This window comes from Piliocolobus tephrosceles, chromosome 8 (assembly GCF_002776525.5).
Source record: "Piliocolobus tephrosceles isolate RC106 chromosome 8, ASM277652v3, whole genome shotgun sequence".
NCBI classification, from domain to species: domain Eukaryota; kingdom Metazoa; phylum Chordata; class Mammalia; order Primates; family Cercopithecidae; genus Piliocolobus; species Piliocolobus tephrosceles.
The window spans coordinates 109,662,502-109,680,087 of record NC_045441.1 but is presented as its reverse complement, the minus strand read 5'-3'; the positions used below and the strand labels follow the sequence as shown (position 1 = coordinate 109,680,087).

At 39.0% G+C, this 17,586-nt stretch overlaps 1 protein-coding gene across 14 annotated transcripts in view; it reads right to left on the bottom strand.

Moving 5' to 3' along the window:
- Positions 1-17,586, bottom strand: part of ST7 (suppression of tumorigenicity 7) — a 280,691-nt gene that overhangs the window by 125,625 nt on the left and 137,480 nt on the right. For 10 of the 14 annotated variants that reach the window (XM_023228193.2, XM_023228194.2, XM_023228203.2 and 7 more), the window contains one exon: positions 6,829-6,911. The exons of 1 other annotated variant lie outside the window; for it this stretch is intronic. In XM_023228193.2, the coding sequence (XP_023083961.1) occupies positions 6,829-6,911 (83 nt within the window). Of the gene's footprint in view, positions 1-6,828; positions 6,912-9,759; positions 9,984-17,586 lie in introns of those variants that run through there. 3 more of the 14 variants (XM_026454311.2, XM_023228200.2, XM_031936069.1) reach the window with 1 other exon arrangement.

The following is a 17,586-nucleotide window of genomic DNA, read 5'->3' as shown; positions in this document are numbered from 1 at the left end:
AGCCAAGATTGCGCATTGCACTCCAGCCTGGGCAACAAGAGCGAAAACTCCGTCTCAAAAAAAAAAGTGGGCTAAAGACATGAATAGATAATTCTCAAAAGAAGATATACAAATGGCCAAAAAATATGAAAAAAATGCTCAATATCACTAACAATCAGGGAAATGCAAATCAAAACCACAATGCGGTATCACTTTACTTCCTGCAAGAATGATTATAATAAAAATGTTTAAAAATGGAATACTACTCCACCACAAAAAGGAATGAAATAATGGTATTTGTAGCAATCTGGATGGAATTGGAATTGGAGATCATTATTCTAAGTGAAGTAACTCAGGAATGGAAAACCAAAAGTACGTTCTCACTCATAAGTGGAAGCTAAGCTATGAGGATGCAAAGGCGTAAGAATGATACAACGAACTTTGGAGACTCAGAGGAGGAAAGAGTGGGAAGGGAGTGAGGGATAAAAGACTACATGTTGGGTCCGGTGTACACTGCTCGGGGGATGGATGCACCAAAATCTCAGAAATCATCACTAAAGAACTTATTCACCAAATACCACCTGTTTCCCAAAAACCTATTAAAATAAAAATTTAAAAATAAAAATAAACAAGCTTTGAAAGAAAAAAAAAAGAATATTAAGGTAGGAACATGAAGACTTAGGTTCTAGGCCTGGCTTTGCTACAGACGAACCACATGAGCTTAGATAAAACATTTCCTTTTCTTTCTTCTGTTAGACTCGATTTTCTCCTCTAAAAAATGAATGGCTTAGAGATGAATGACCAAAGTCCCATCACGTCAACAATCCCTGATTCTCCCCATTGCTTTTTAAAATTGATATATAATAGCTGTACATATTTTCAGGGTATATGTGATAATTTGATACCTTCATGTAATATGTAAAGATCAAATCAGGGTCACTGGAATATCTACTACCTTAAATTTATCTTTCTTTTCTTTGTGCTGGTAACATTCAAATTATTCTCTTCTGACTATTTTGAAGTATACAACAGATTGTTAACTACAGTCACCCTAGCAATCTGTCAAACATTAGGTCTTACTTATTCTATTTAACTGGTATATTTGTACCTATTAATCAATCTCAATCAGGCATGGTGGCTCACACCTGTAATCCCAGAACTTTGTGAGGCCGAGGGAAGAGTATTGCTTGAGCCCAGGAGTTCAAGACCAGCCTAGGCAATATAGGGAGACCCCCTCTCTACAAACAATTTTAAAAATTAGCCAGACATGATGGCACGCACCTGTGGTCCCAGCTACTTGGGAGGCTGAGACAAAGCACTGCCTGAGCCCAGGAGGTCAAGGTTACAATCAGCTGTGCAGTGTGCAGTACACTGCAGCCTGCATGACCTTCCCAGCCTCTGGTAATCACCAATCTACTTTGTATCATTGAGATCTACTTTTTAAACTCCCATATATGAGTGAGAATATGCAATATATGTCTTTCTGTGCTTGGCTTATTTCACTTAACATAAGGACCTCCGGTTCCATCCATGTTGCTGCAAATAACAGAATTCCATTCTTTTTTATCACTGAAAAACATTCCATTGTGGAATATTCAAATTCCAAAGAGAATTATTTACAAATTAATCTCTGTTCCCTGATCCAATCATTCTCCCTAGTAATCATGTATTGCCCTCAACAAAATTCCTCTTTTCCCCCTCCCACAACTTGTCTCTCCACCATAACTTGTTTTGCCAGGATCCAAGACCCCAATCTTTCTGTAACCTCAAGATCATATATAAGCTTCTTAACCCCACTGAGATATTGGGCAATCACTCTGTAGTTCTCCTGTGTACATTAATAATAAATTTCTTACGCCTTTTCTCTTATTAATCTGTCATTTGTCAGTTGATTTTTCTGTCAACCTTTCAAGGGTGAGGGGGAAGTTTTCTGTTCATCTCTACAATATATACCACATATTTTTTTCCCATTCATCAATTGATGGGTACTTACATTGATTCTAAATTTTGGCTATTAAGAATAGTGCTGCAATAAACATGGGACTGCAGGTATCTCTTTAATGTACTGATTTCCTTTCTTTTGGATATATATCCAAGTAGTGGAATTGCTGGATCATATGCCATTTCAACTCCCAGCTTTTTGAGAAACGTCCATCTGTTTTCCATAGTGGCTGTACTGATTTACAATCCCACCAACAGTGTACAAGAGTACCGCTTTCTCCACATCCTCACCAGTTTCTGTTATATCCAGTTTTTGTTTTGTTTTGTTTTATGAGACGGAGTCTCACTCTGTTGTCCAGGCTAGAGTGTAGTAGAACCATCTCAGCTCACTGCAACCTCTGCCCCCTGGGTTTAAGTGATTCTGCTGCCTCAGTCTCCTGAGCAGCTGGGACTACAGGCATGTGCCACCACACCCGGCTAATTTTGTACTTTTAGGAGAGACAGGGTTTCACCATGTTAGCCAGGCTGGTCTTGAACTCCTGGCCTCAAATGATCCTCCTGCCTCTGCCTCCCAAAGTGCTGTGATTGCAAGCGTGAGCCACTGCACCTACCATACCCTGTCTTCTTACAAAAATTTGCTGGGCATGGTGGCACATGCCTGTAGTCCCAGCTACTCTGGAGGTTGAGGCAAGAGAATCACTTGAAGCCATTCTAACTGTATTGAGATGATAGCTCATTGTGGTTTTGGTCTGCATTTCTCTGAGGATTAGCGATATTGAGCATTTTTTCATATACCTGTTGCCCATTTGCATGTCTTCTTTTGAGAAATGTTTATTCATATCTTTGCCCATTTTATAATTAGATTATTTGGGGTTTTGCTATTGAGTTATTTGAGCTCGTTATATATTCTGGTTATTAATCTCTTGTCAGATGAATAGCTTGCAAATATTTTCTCCCATTCTATGAGTTGTCTCTTCAGTTTATTGTTTCCTTTGCCGTGCAGGAGCTTTTTAGCTTGATATAATCCCATTTGTCTATTTCTGCTCTGGCTGCCTGTGCTTTGAGGTTTTACACAAAAAATCTTTACCCAGACTAATGTCCTAGAGCATTTCCCCAATGTTTTCTTTCACAAGTGTCATGGTTTCAGGTCTTAGATTTAAGTATTTAATTCATTTTATTTGATTTTGCATGTAGTGAGAGACAGAGGTCCAGCTTCATTCTTAAACATATGGTTATTCAGTTTTTCCAGCACATTTACTGAAGAGACTGTCTATTCTCCAACGTATGTTCTCAGCGCCTTTGTCAAAAATAAGTCGACTGTAAATGTGTGGATATATGTCTGGGCTCTCTATTCTGTTCCATTGCTACGTGTCTGTTTTTACGCCAGTACCATGCTGATTTGGTTACTATAACTTTGTAAAATATTTCGAAGTCAGGTAGTGTGATGCCTCCAGTTGTGTTCTTTTTGCTCAGGATTGCTCTGGTTATTCGGGGTCTTCTGTGGTTCCATAAAAATTTTAGATTTTTTTTTTCTATTTCTGTAAAGAATGTGATTGGTATTTTGATAGGGATTGCATTAAATGTGTAAATTTATTTGCAGAGTATTGTCATTTTGATGATATTAATTCTTCCAGTCCATGAGCAAAAAATATCTTTCCATTTTTTGTGTGTCCTCTTCAATTTTTTTCCATCAGGGTTTAATAGTTTTCCTTGTATACATCCTTCACTTTTTTAATTAAATTAATTCCTAGGTATTTCATGCTCTTTGTAGCTATTGTAAATGGGCTTGCTTTGTTGATTTCTTTTTCAGATTATTCACTGTTAGCATATATGTTACTGATTTTTGTAGGCTGATTTTGTATCCTGCAACGTTATTGAATTCATTTATCAATTCTAACCATTTTTGGTGGAGGCTTTAGGTTTTTCTAAATATAAAATCATGTTGTCTGCAAACAGGGCTCACTTGACTTCTTCCTTTTTCATGGCTTTCTCTTCTATCACCTGTCTCACTGAAACTGATCTCCCCTTTTCATTACTTTCTCTCATTATCTTCTGTCTACTCCTTGTCCTCTCTGGATATCACGTAATTTTCAGTATATTAAATAGTTTCTTACCTAGCTCTAAATAGTAAGTATATTGCCTCCTAATGAAAATCTTTTTTAATTAATAAAGTTAGAAACCTTTGGAGTGAGAGATTCATTCCCATACCCTCAGCACTTACCACAATTTTTTCTGTGGTTTTCTAGCAAAACAGTTTCTGCTGGCTTCCCTCCACCAAATCCTCTCTCAGATTATTTTCCTCTGCCCTCAATCCCCTAGATTGAAGAGATTATCTAAAGCCTTTCTCTTCTCCATTCATTGCTCTAGGTCAGACTCAAATATTTTTACTATTTCCCATTTGGACAATTTATGTTGTTCCTCAACAGGTTAAGTAGAAGTAAATTTTTGAGGTGGTTGTTCTCTGAAGCAAAGAGTTCATGCCCTGCCCCCCGACAAATGTGACGACCAGTGTGGGGCTGCTATATTCTTCTTTGCAAAGTAATAATAGCAAAATAGCACTACCATACACTATCACCATCATTTCAGAAGAACACTGTAACGTTAAAAAGTAAGAAGGACACAATCTCAGAATAAAATACAGTCCTTACATGGAATAAATTAGTGACCAGCTTTATAGCTTTATGGAGCCACTTTCTACAGGGTCTTTCTTTTTCCCATGTCTCTAAAGAACAGGGAAAGCTTCAGAGACACATACAGGTGAACTGATTACTATTTAAGAGGTGACATGGTATAAATTACCACATATACCTTATTTCAACCAATTTTAAGGAGGAAGTTTAATATGCTTCCCCTCAACTTGGGTTGGTGTTTGCAGCCAGCATTGGGCTTTCTATTTGGATTTCCTCTTATCCAAAACAAACTTTTAGTACCAGAAGTAGTTCTAGAGGAACAGAATTTTAAGGATAGATTTCTTTAGTTGGTTTTGGGGTTTCTGGAGTTGGCTGCTCAATAGAATTAGATCCAAAAACGCTAAGGACTCTACTTCTAATACTATGGAGAATACTGACCATCCTTGGCATGAACTGTTTAGAGAGTTATGCAAAATAAATGCATTTGATACTCCTGATTCACCACTCTTGAGAGGCAAAGAGTTTAGCAACTCTACACATAATACCTTTGACCATATGTGGAGAAGCAAGGAATATAAAGAAGTTGGTTGGTTGCTCCTAAGTTCACTGGACAAGGTCATGAAAGAAAACAATGAACACAGGGATTCTAACTCCTGGCTCCAGAAGCACATACTGAGCCTGGAATTTTCTAAGAGCGCCCTTAGTCAGAGTCTTAGCTCCTGCAGAGAAACAGCTGGAAATTGTGGAAAATCAGACACAAGCTCTTATCATGTGAGTGGCTGATGTGCAATGAAAGGTACATGCTCAGGCTCATCAGGTGTCTACTGTCAAAGTGAGGGCATTAACTGGAAAAGAGTGGGACCCTGCAACTTGGAATGGAGATGTGTGGGAGGACGTTTAACATCAACTTTAAACATCTCATGCCACAAGTTTAGCAATCCATATGACACAGCAAAGCAAGATGAACCTGGATGTTCTCTGCACACAAAAAGATCCTCCCCACACTGCCATCATCCCTCTCCTCTGTTTGCAGGTTTCTGTTCCTGCATACATTTCTCCCACCTTTTTACTGTGGCTCCTTATAAGCTCAAGCTTCTGAAATCCACCATTATTCTAGGTCCATGTCCATTGATGTTCTTTGCTCCACATGTTTGCGCCCTTCTCTAAAGCTTTTCTGTTTTTCTTCTGATCATCCATTTTTCTTAACATCAACTCCGTAAAATTTTTCTTATGCTTGTTTCTATAATAATTTAACCACAAGTATATGGGTACAGAGAAAAAAAGCTTTTCTAAAATCTCTTTTGCCTTAGAGGTCACTTAATTCTATTAGAGTAGTACCATTGAGTTTAGATGGTCCCCATTTGAGGCCACTAAAAATAACTACTTCAGGGGTTACGATTTAGCACACCTGCAACTGTTACAAAGATAAGGTAACAGAGACATACAAATGATAATCATATTGCTTTTTGGCACGTTTGGGATTTTTTTAAAGGAAGCAATGCATAAATAAATGTAAATTTAGAAAGAAAAGAAGAAAAGGGGGAAAAAACCTTAGAATTGTCAATACATTAAAAAAAATAAGCTATATTTCTATTGATCTTGAGTTTGCACAATATTCTATTTTGATGGTTTTATTTATTTATTTATTTTTGAGACAGAGTCTTGCTCTGTCACTCAGGCTGGAGTGCAATGGCGTGATCTCGGCTACTGCAACCTCTGCCTCCCGGATTCAACCCATTTTCCTGCCTCAGTCTCCAGGTAGCTGGGACTACCAGTATGCGCCACTATACCTGGCTAATTTTTTTGTATTTTTAGTAGAGATGGGCTTCACCATGCTGGCCAGGCTGGTCTCAAACTCCTAACCTCAAGTGATCCACCCGCCTTCGCCTCCCAAAGGGCTGGGATTACAGATGTGAGCCACTGCGCCTGGCCCCATTTTGATGATTTTTAGCTGAACTGAGTTACATTTATTTTACAATATCTTAGATAGTAAAATCTGACAGAGAATTATGTTTTCCTTTATTTTCCATTTCATTTACATTTTTTTTTTTTGCCTTCAACAAAGTAACATGTGATTGCTTAAATTTTTTTCAAATATTTCAGAAATATAATGGGGTAGTAAAAGGCTTCTATGAGTCCACTCCCCAACATATAGACATGTGCAAGATAATCATTGTAACCTGTTAGTATATATTTTTCCAGTTTTTTTGTTGTACATACACTAATATACATATTACTAATCAGCATGTTTTTAAATGAGAAAGACTCCACCACTTACCAAAATAAGCCCTGATATTAGTGAGGAAGTGCCTGTTAGGGCCACGTAGAACTTCGGTGTTAATGTGTTCAAAAACATGCTCACTGAAAAAGAAAAGAGAGAGAAAGGGAGAAGAACAAGGAATGTATGAGTATGTCAGTAAAAACAGCTCTTTCATTTTTCTCTCTGGTAAAATCATTTATTTCTGATGATGAGAATTCTTAAAACCATAGTGAGATCCCATTAAAATGATTCACTATTACACAGGCTCAGAATATTAGGTTTCAAGTAACATATCCTGAAAGAAAAAAGCTACATACGAGAAAATAGAGTAGTTGTAATTTCTAACTCCCAAAACAATTGTTGAGAATGGTTTTCATGGATTCATAACCATGGAAGAGTTTAATCAAAGTTGATTACAAACCTCTTAGCCAAAAAGAGAAGGTGCTCTTACACATTTTGTGGGACCTGCACATCAGAGTCCCTGATGCATCAACAAGCAGTATTTCAACCTTAGAATAAATTGAAAATAGCTATATTTAATATATTAGTTATTAAAGATTATTATACTATGGTTACCCCTAATAAGGAAGGACAAATTGTTGGTGCAAAAGTAATTGTGGTTTTGGCCACTGTATGATGAGTAGAAGATTTTTTTTCAACTTACTTAAAGGCTTTTAAACTGGTCATCAAAATAAATGGAGTCAATGAAAAAAATGAAAAAGTAAACCTCTAAAAATGAATGTTCACTGTTCAGCAAAGTCTCAGGATACAAAATTAATGTGCAAAAATCACAAGCATTCTTATACACCAGTAACAGACAAGCAGAGAGCCAAATCAGGAATGAACTTCCATTCACAATTGCTTCAGAGAGAATAAAATACCTAGGAATCCAACTTACAAGGGATGTAAAGGACCTCTTCAAGGAGAACTACAAACCACTGCTCAGTGAAATCAAAGAGGACACTAACAAATGGAAGAACATACCATGCTCATGGATAGGAAGAATCAATATTGTGAAAATGGCCATACTGCCCAAAGTTATTTATAGATTCAATGCCATCCCCATCAAGCTACCAATGAGTTTCTTCACTGAATTGGAAAAAACGGCTTTAAAGTTCATATGGAACCAAAAAAGAGCCCGCATTGCCAAGACAATCCTAAGTCAAAAGAACAAAGCTGGAGGCATCACGCTACCTGACTTCAAACTATACTACAAGGCTACAGTAACCAAAACAGTGTGGTACTGGTACCAAAACAGAGATATAGACCAATGGAACAGAACAGAGTCCTCAGAAATAATACCACACATCTACAGCCATCTGATTTTTGACAAACCTGAGAGAAACAAGAAATGGGGAAAGGACTCCCTATTTAATAAATGGTGCTGGGAAAATTGGCTAGCCATAAGTAGAAAGCTGAAACTGGATCCTTTCCTTACTCCTTATACGAAGATTAATTCAAGATGGATTAGAGACTTAAATGTTAGACCTAATACCATGAAAACCCTAGAAGAAAACCTAGGTGGTATCATTCAGGACATAGGCATAGGCAAGGACTTCATGTCTAAAACACCAAAAGCAACGGCAGCAAAAGCCAAAATTGACAAATGGGATATGATTAAACTAAAGAGCTTCTGCACAGCAAAAGAAACTACCATCAGAGTGAACAGGCAACCTACAGAATGGGAGAAAATTTTTGCAATCTACTCATCAGACAAAGGGCTAATATCCAGAATCTACAAAGAACTCAAACAAATTTACAAGAAAAAAACAAACAACCCCATCAAAAAGTGGGGAAAGGATATGAACAGACATTTCTCAAAAGAAGACATTCTACAGCCAACAGACACATGAAAAAATGCTCATCATCACTGGCCATCAGAGAAATGCAAATCAAAACCACAATGAGATACCATCTCACACCAGTTAGAATGGCAATCATTCAAAAGTCAGGAAAAAACAGGTGCTGGAGAGGATGTGGAGAAATAGGAACACTTTTACACTGTTGGTGGGATTGTAAACTAGTTCAACCATTATGGAAAACAGTATGGAGATTCCTCAAGGATCTAGATCTAGATGTACCATATGACCCAGCCATCCCACTACTGGGTATATACCCAAAGGATTATAAATCATGCTGCTATAAAGACACATGCACACGTATGTTTATTGCGGCACTATTCACAATAGCAAAGTCTTGGAATCAACCCAAATGTCCATCTGTGACAGACTGGATTAAGAAAATGTGGCACATATACACCATGGAATATTATGCAGCCATAAAAAAGGATGAGTTTGTGTTCTTTGTAGGGACATGGATGCAGCTGGAAACCATCATTCTTAGCAAACTATCACAGGAACAGAAAACCAAACACCGCATGTTCTCACTCATAGGTGGGAACTGAACAATGAGATCACTTGGACTCAGGAAGGGGAACATCACACATCGGGGCCTATCATGGGGGGGGAGGGGGGAGGGATTGCATTGGGATTTATACCTGATATAAATGACGAATTGATGGGTGCTGACGAGTTGATGGGTGCAGCACACCAACATGGCACAAGTATACATATGTAACAAACCTGCACGTTATGCACATGTACCCTAGAACTTAAAGTATAACAATAAAAAAATAAATAAATAATAAAAAAATAAAAAATAAATAAAAATGAATGTTCACTGCCAGGCACCTTCTTTTCTTTTTTTTAGTGAAACCAAGTTTATTAAGAAAGCAAACAAATAAAGAATGGCTATTCCATAGGCAGAGTAGCCCAGGCACCTTCTTGACCAATTCCCACCACTCTGTTCATATCCACTATCCAGTTAACCTAGTTGCTCACCGACTAGGGTTCGCTTATAAGTATTTTATACATATATTTTAAGTCATTGTTATTTATATCTGGATACTACACAAAACTTTTATTATTATCAAAACCACCACATACTTACTGGGCTTTTTGTGGGAATAGTCACATTTCTTTACTGAAGAAACTATCACAGGAACAGATAGTTTTTGTAGAAGGGAATCACATCCAGTCTGGTTTTAGAAGTAGGGCTTTGATGTCATTAGAGGGAAAGGCTTTGGCATCTGTCCTGAGTTCAGCCCAGAAAGCAAAGCAATATACCAAAATGAACAGAGATCCCACGTTCACTCATTCAACAAATATTTTTCTCTGTTTATGAATGAGACAATGGGTAAAAAATGAATGAATGAATCAGATACAGTTCCTACCCTCCAGAAGACCAAGTGCAGTTGAAAAGCACAAGCAAATGAGCAACTATTACATAAGTGCATAGATAGGTCCTGGGCATAGGATTTTATGAAAACACATAAGAGGGATGCATCCCAGGCTGGGTGGCAGGGAAGAAGTCCAGCAGACGGACACATCTCAGCTGAATCCTGAAGAATAATTAAAAGCTAACCAGACCAAAGTGGACAGAAGGAGGGAAAGGAGGACAATCTAAACAGAGGAAAACACCTGCCTCAAGATGCCAAGGAGACAGCATGGGACTTTCCAAGCAGATGCAAGGGTTGGGGAGGAAAGGAGATTGAGCAACAAAGACATGGATGTAGAGGGCTACACTGGTTGCATTCTTTCGTGCTACCTGAGCATCCTCTCAATAAGCTCGCCTCCCACTGCACCTACTCTTAAATGAATCTGTTTGACCTGTGGTATCTGATTTGCAATCACAAGAGACTGGACTAACACAATGTGTTACAACTCGAACTAAATGGACCCGGAACTTCCGGGACGGTAGAAGGCGGCACAGAAGTAGTGATCAGCTTAGGGCTGTGAGGAAAGAGGAGGAAGGTACAGTTGAGTTGAGGAGGCTTTGCCTGGCCATCAAGAAAAAAAAAAAAAAAAAAAACAAAATAAAGTGATATGTCATTTCCCATGCAAAAGTTTGTTCATAGAAGGAAGATTTTTAAAAAGGAAAAATATCAAATGTGCACAAAACACCCCTAGAGCTTATAACTGCCAATATGATTCAGAAGTGCTTAAAATTCTCAAAATTTCCCACCACACTATGAGTGACCCCACATTCCCTGTTATTTTTTTAAAAGTCATCAGAGGCTGGGCGTGGTGGCTCATGCCTATAATCCCAACACTTTGTGAGGCAGAGGTGTGTGGATCACTTGAGATCAGGAGTTTGAGACCAGCCTAGCCAACATGGCAAAACTCCGTCTCTACTAAAAATACAAAAAATTAGCCAGGCATGGTGGGTGCTGTAATCCCAGCAACTTGGGAGGCTGAGGCAGGAGAATCGCTTGAACCTGGGAGGTGGAGGTTGCAGTGAGCCAAGATCGCGCCATTGCACTCCAGCCTGGGCAACAAGAGCAAAACTCCATCACAAGAAAAAAAAAAAGAAAAAAGAAAAAGCCAGCAGAATATTCACTTTGTTATTCTGTAATTATAAATATTCATATCTGTACCATATATACCTTTCAGTAGGTTTCTGCAAACAAACTGAATGCCATTGAAATCCATTTCTAAAATAGAGGAAAAGATTTGCCTAAATTAGAAGTGCTTTAGTAGCCCTGCTGTCAACTGCCTAGCAACAAAAGCATAAAGCAATGGAGAAGAAAGATTTTCTGGTGAAAAAATCACTGATCCACTGGGGGCAAAAGACTGAAGATTTAACAATAAGTGAAAAAAATTTTTTGAGTTTTCTTAAAGGAGATAAAAATAAAGATTCCATTCATTTGTTTTTATTTAATTACGATTATATATCAATAATAATTAATAATTAAAGTTTATTTCTCTGGTATATCCATGTATAGGAAGGTGGCAGAGTTGAGAGACATAATGGTAGGCATTAAAATAAATGGAGACACAAACAGAAAACAGAGAAGCAGAAACAAACACCTAGACAGTGGGAGATGCCCATTTAATAACCTATTCATTTATAACCTTATTAAACATCTGGCTAAAATCATGCAGACATGGCATGTGGCAATTCTGCACATAATATCAACACTTGGTACTTGCCATTTCAACCTATGTATTTATCTATGTGTTTAAGGATTATAACGAAGCATTTCCACAGATTAGAGAAGTTAATTTTCATTTCAGCTCCATGAAATCAATATTTTTCACCTTGTCTTGCAGCTGGAGGCTGGGCAAAGACCTGAATGCCAGTCAGCCTGCCCCCAAGCTCATGCTTTTAGCATCATGGGGGACACATGGGAATATTACTGAAAAGCCTTCAGCCAAAAAGGACAAAAGGAAACTACAGTAGCCTTTCATTAGAAAAGGAGAGGAAGCTCTAAATGATACTATAAGATAGATTTTTTTTAACGTTGCACTTATTTTTATCTCTGCCTTTTCTAGATAAGTCCCCTGTGAGCTTGTCATTTGTGTGTGAAGCACTAGAATGCAAAGGCAGGAAGCCACCCTGAGAAGGGGGAGAATCTAGTTAAAAATTCTTCTATTACATTAGGAAGGCTGCAAACCCCAAACTGCCCTAAAACCAAGAAATATCTTGCCTAGTTTCATCAAAGTCATTAGCAATTACTTCTGAAAACATATGAGGGCCTCATAAAGTGCCTAAAAATTGGACCAGAAAACTGTGAGGTATGTGCTTTGAGACACAAAATGGATATTCCCGATATTCTTTTTTTTTTTTTTTTTGAGGCAGAATCTCACTCTGTTGCCCAGGCTGGAGTGGAGTGGCACGATCTTGGCTCACTGCAACCTCCACCTCCCCAGTTCAAGTGATTCTCCTGCATCAGCCTCCCGAGTAGCTGAGAATGCAAGCACCTGCCACAAAACCTGGCTAATTTTTGTATTTTTAATAGAAACGGGGTTCATTATGTTGGCCAGGCTGGTCTCAAACTCCTGACCTCAGGTAATCCACCCACCTCGGCCTCCCAAAGTGTTGGGATTACAAGTGTGAAAGTGTGAGCCACTGCGCCCAGCCTGATATTCTATAGATACATCAAGGTCACCTCCATATTTGCTGGGGCTAGGCAAAACAAATGTTAAAAACCAACATGTAACAACTAATCTAGCTTTGTGAAAATAAACTATAATACTTTACTAATGCACTATTTCAATAAATCAGAGGGCTTTTCATCTGACCTGACTGGGTCAGATGACCTCTAACAGGTAACACTGCTTGAAGAATATTACATCACTTATTGAAGGGCAGCCTCAGGGAATGCACCACGTAGAGTTCTGAAGATGCTGCACCTTCACCTGGCACAGTCTTCTCATTTAATTAATCAGTAAATGTGAAGGAATTAAGTGTGGCACTGAGAAGAAACTAAGTAGGCGGGGTAGGTACATGGACTGAAAATTAAATGACCTCTATGGATCACAGAAAAGCATAGGTAACAGGATAATACAGCAGGTTCAACTGTGGGAAGTGAAGAATCACCCCAATGAGCAGGGAATTAATACCAGAAGGCTTACTCAGGAATCACGCGGCATGCCCCTATGAAGCCACATCTGTAAGGAGCCAGCCACGTTCTGGCTCTCATGACAGTAACAGCCTGCCACTATTTTCTTCAGAGTATGAGCAACCCCTGTATTACACTCCTGGAAGAGGCCTCTGTAAAGCACAGCAGGCATATAACCCTGTGTGTTTGCCTCCTTACGTATATTCCACCTTGCACAGGGAAGCCTTCGAATGAATGAGGTAAGGCAGCATGAATGCCTTGGAGGTACTGACTAGATAGAACTGAATAAGCAGCACGATGAAGTCCACAGCATCCAAAAATATGGGTGTGCTTTGTGCCATGTTCCTTTTAATGCTTTGCTAAAATATGACATGCAAAATGGAAAAATAAATAAATAAAAGCTATAAGATACCAATCAGCAATAATTCAAAGGGTTAAAAAAGAGTCCCTGGGAGAAAAGTTTAGAGAAACTAAGTTATTTAGGCTGAAAAAAGAAAACAAACAAGAAAAACAATGGAGGGACTTTATATAAAAGCATTATGTCTAGGAAAGAGACCAGGAATAGGAGACCCAGTCGCCAAACATGAGACCAACAACTGTGTCATGATGGCCCTGAGAGCTCTTGCAGAGCTTTGGTTTCCTATCTGTTCCCCAGAACTGCTCTGAGGCTGAGATGAAATGTGCATTTTCTCTTAACATCAGTCTATAGTCACCGAGTGCCTACCCTGGGCCAGATTCTGGGGACACAACAGCTTACAGAGCACTGCCCCTGACCACAAGAGGCTCACAATCCAATGGGTGAGAGAAGCAAGTAATCAGATGAGCAAATGGGAAAGGACACATAAGGAAATTATAAGGGGCAGGGCACCAAAAGGAAAGGAAGATCAAGAAAAAGCATGTCATCTGAGACCTGTAGGCTGAATAGAAAGTTAACCAGGTTATGAAATAATATTTTTGGAAGTTTTCTATTAGTTTAGACTTTTTATTCTCTATTTCTAGAGAGAGACCCCAGATAATAATATATAACAATGCAGATTATTATGTATATAATTATTATTTTTTTATTATACTTTAAGTTCTAGGGTACATATGCATAACGTGCAGGTTTGTTACATATGTATACCTGTGCCATGTTGGTGTGCTGCACCCATCAACTCGTCAGCACCCATCAATTCATCGTTTATATCAGGTATAACTCCCCAATGCAATTCCTCCCCCCTCCCCCCTCCCCATGATAGGCCCCAGTGTGTGATGTTCCCCTTCCCGAGTCCAAGTGAGCTCATTGTTCATTTCCCACCTGTGAGTGAGAACATGCGGTGTTTGGTTTTCTCTTCTAAAATATATAGCATTCTCTGGAATATATATATGTGTGTGTGTGTGTGTGTGTGTGTGTGTGTGTGTGTGTGTGTGTGTTTATATACATGTATTTAGAGAAAGAAAGAGAATAAAAGATTTTCTCGGGGAAAAAAAAAAAAAAGAAAGTTAACCAAATAAAGTTACTGATGGCTGCAGAGCCTAGGGAACAGTGATGGGTAGAGCCGTAGGCCATTCCATGCAGAGTACTGCAGCCCTTGGGCCTGAGGGTGAATGCCCGGGGAAGGAAAGCGAAGGGCAGTTGAGGCACTGGTGGGGAATTAGGTATGTGAAATTCTATCTAAAGTGCCTGTATACAAATACATGGAATATTGATTGACTAGTAGGAATGTCTAGTCTCAGTTTCCATTATGATGAGACAAATTAACATGAATCCAAATAGTACTTCTAAAAATTAGGATAGCTGTTTGGTCTTCTCCAAAATTACCAAAATGATTTTTGGAGGACTTCTCTCTAACAAGTTTATGCAGTGCCTGGATGGACGGACAATGCAGCCCAACTAAAAAGATAAAGAATAGGGGGCTTTGGTTTACTTACTTTCTTGGTAAATCAATGTGGGTGAAAATCTCTTTACAAAAAGTATTCACGCACATTTGAGATTGTTTCATTGTCTATAAAATTTAAAAAGTAATACCTATCTTGCATAGTTGTCACAAGAGCTAAATATAATACTGTACATAAAATGTCTAATACAGCAGACCTCATCAAATAATATGTATTATGATGGCTGTTTTTCTTCTTTTGATTTTTTTTTTTTTTTTGAGATGGAGTCTCACTCTGCTGCCCAGGCTGGAGTACAGTGGTGCAATCTTGGCTCAACACAACCTCCGCCTTCCGGGTTCCAGTGATTCCCCTGCATCAGCCTCCCAAGTAGCTGGGATTACAGGCATGTGCCACCACACCCAGCTAATTTTGAAGTTTTAGTAGAGATGCAAGTTTCACTGTGTTGACCAGGCTAGTCTCAAACTCCTGACCTCACGTGATCCACCTGCCTCGGCTTCCCAAAGTGCTGGGATTACAGGCATGAGCTACTGCGCCCGGCATCTTATTTACTACATCCTATTAAGATTTGGCATCTTATATTACTACAGCTGTAAAATGTGCAGGGGAGACTGAGCTGAATGTGTAAATGGTAGTAGTAGCTGTCATATTAGCATTAACTGAGCATCTTCTATGTGCCAAGCACTGTGCTACAGTGTATAGCCCAGGAAGCAAAACATCCACATTGTGATCAGTCCTTATGTGAAATATGTATGCCCTACAAAACAAATGAAGAATCATTTAATAGAAGGGTCCTTTTATCTGGATTCCAGTTGCTTGGGGTAGTACTAAACCTGAGGGTGATTTTGAAAGCAGCCATTTTAGAAGGCAAAGAAATGTCCCTAAAGTCTTACATGTGCTCCTAAATCTCTGATTACTGCCTTACCAGATACCGTGGGAACAATCAATTGAGCCACAGGCCATATGGGAACCACCTGTGATCCTGTTTATTCCTTTTCTTCAAGTCTTCTTATGGCTTATGACCTAGGCCATGTTAAAGCCTAAACCACAACCTAAGCATGCTGGTTAGTAATGTTTTCATTGCAAGGGATGAATATTCAAGGCCACAGTACCTTCCAGGACCTAAGACTGGGCTATCAGGGTGGATTAAGAAATTGTCAATTTCATGCAAAGCAACATTTCTGAGTTAGTTACTGAAAATGTGCTTTTCTATAGAAAGTACATTACAAGACAAGTTAGTCTAGCAGCGACTTCACCTCAGACTGTTTTCTCAGACCTCCAAAGTGAGGTAGGGAACACACTGGAATAGTTTAATACATCATTTGTCTTTTTATTTTTCCATGTGATAATAGAGAATATTCTCTTCTTTCATTTTATTGTTCTTTCAACCTTACTAACTTCTCTCTTCCTTCCTGTCAGCTTCTATTAAGTAAAGCTGCAACTTTACTTCTGCCCTTCCTCATTTACCAAAGGACAAGGGAATGAAAAATGGAAGCTCTAATGGCTTAGTTTACACTCCTGCTAATTTCAAACAGATTTCTAAATTGCACAGCTTTTAAAATGAAAGAACTTTTTCTCAGAATGACCCTGTGACAGACAAATGCTAAAGTGACTCCAACGAACCCTGCTCTGCTGGTATTCATAACTTTTTTTTTGGCAGAGTCTCGCTCTGTCGCCCAGTGTGGAGTGCAGTGGTGTGATCTCTGCTCACTGCAAGCTCCGCCTCCCGGGTTCACGCCATTCTCCTGCCTCAGCCTCCCGAGTAGCTGGGATTACAGGCGGCCCCGGTTATTCATAACTTTATGTGACCCCTTTCCCTGGAATGTGGTTGGGACATGGAGTACGGGACTTGCTTCTAACAAACAGCTATATATAAGATTCTATGTTGGTGGCAGGCAGAGAGATCCTCCTTACTGGCTAAATGAAGTAAGTGACCATGTGGACCGCAGGCAGCCTCTACAATAGCCAGTCAGAAACTCAAGCCCTCAGTGCTACAGCAATGATTACTGTCAACAGCCTGAGTGAACCTGGAAGCAGATTCTCCCCTGACTGAACTTGCAATTGAGACAGCAGCCTGGTCACCACCTTGATTATAGCCTTGTGAGGCCCAGAGCAAAAGACCCATCTACGCCATGCCTGGACTCCTGACACAGAAATTGAGAGATAAGAAGTGTGTGTTAAGCTGCTGTATTTATGGAAATGTGTTATGCAGCAATATAAAACTGATACCATCACCAACATAATAATTCATGAAAATAAAAATCAACATTGACATCTGATAATGCTGGGCTAACTGCACAATGACAAGAAAGGGTGCTAAGATAATCCAACTCTATGTGCCCTGAGCGCTTCTTTCCCAATTGTTCATAAATAAAATACAACTTCTCCCTCTGCTACTATGACATGCTATTTCACATGCTGGCATGTAACTGTCTTTGCAAATGTGCTAATACTAAAGTAGATGCTGAGAGGAGCTTTTTTTAAATATGGAAATAAAA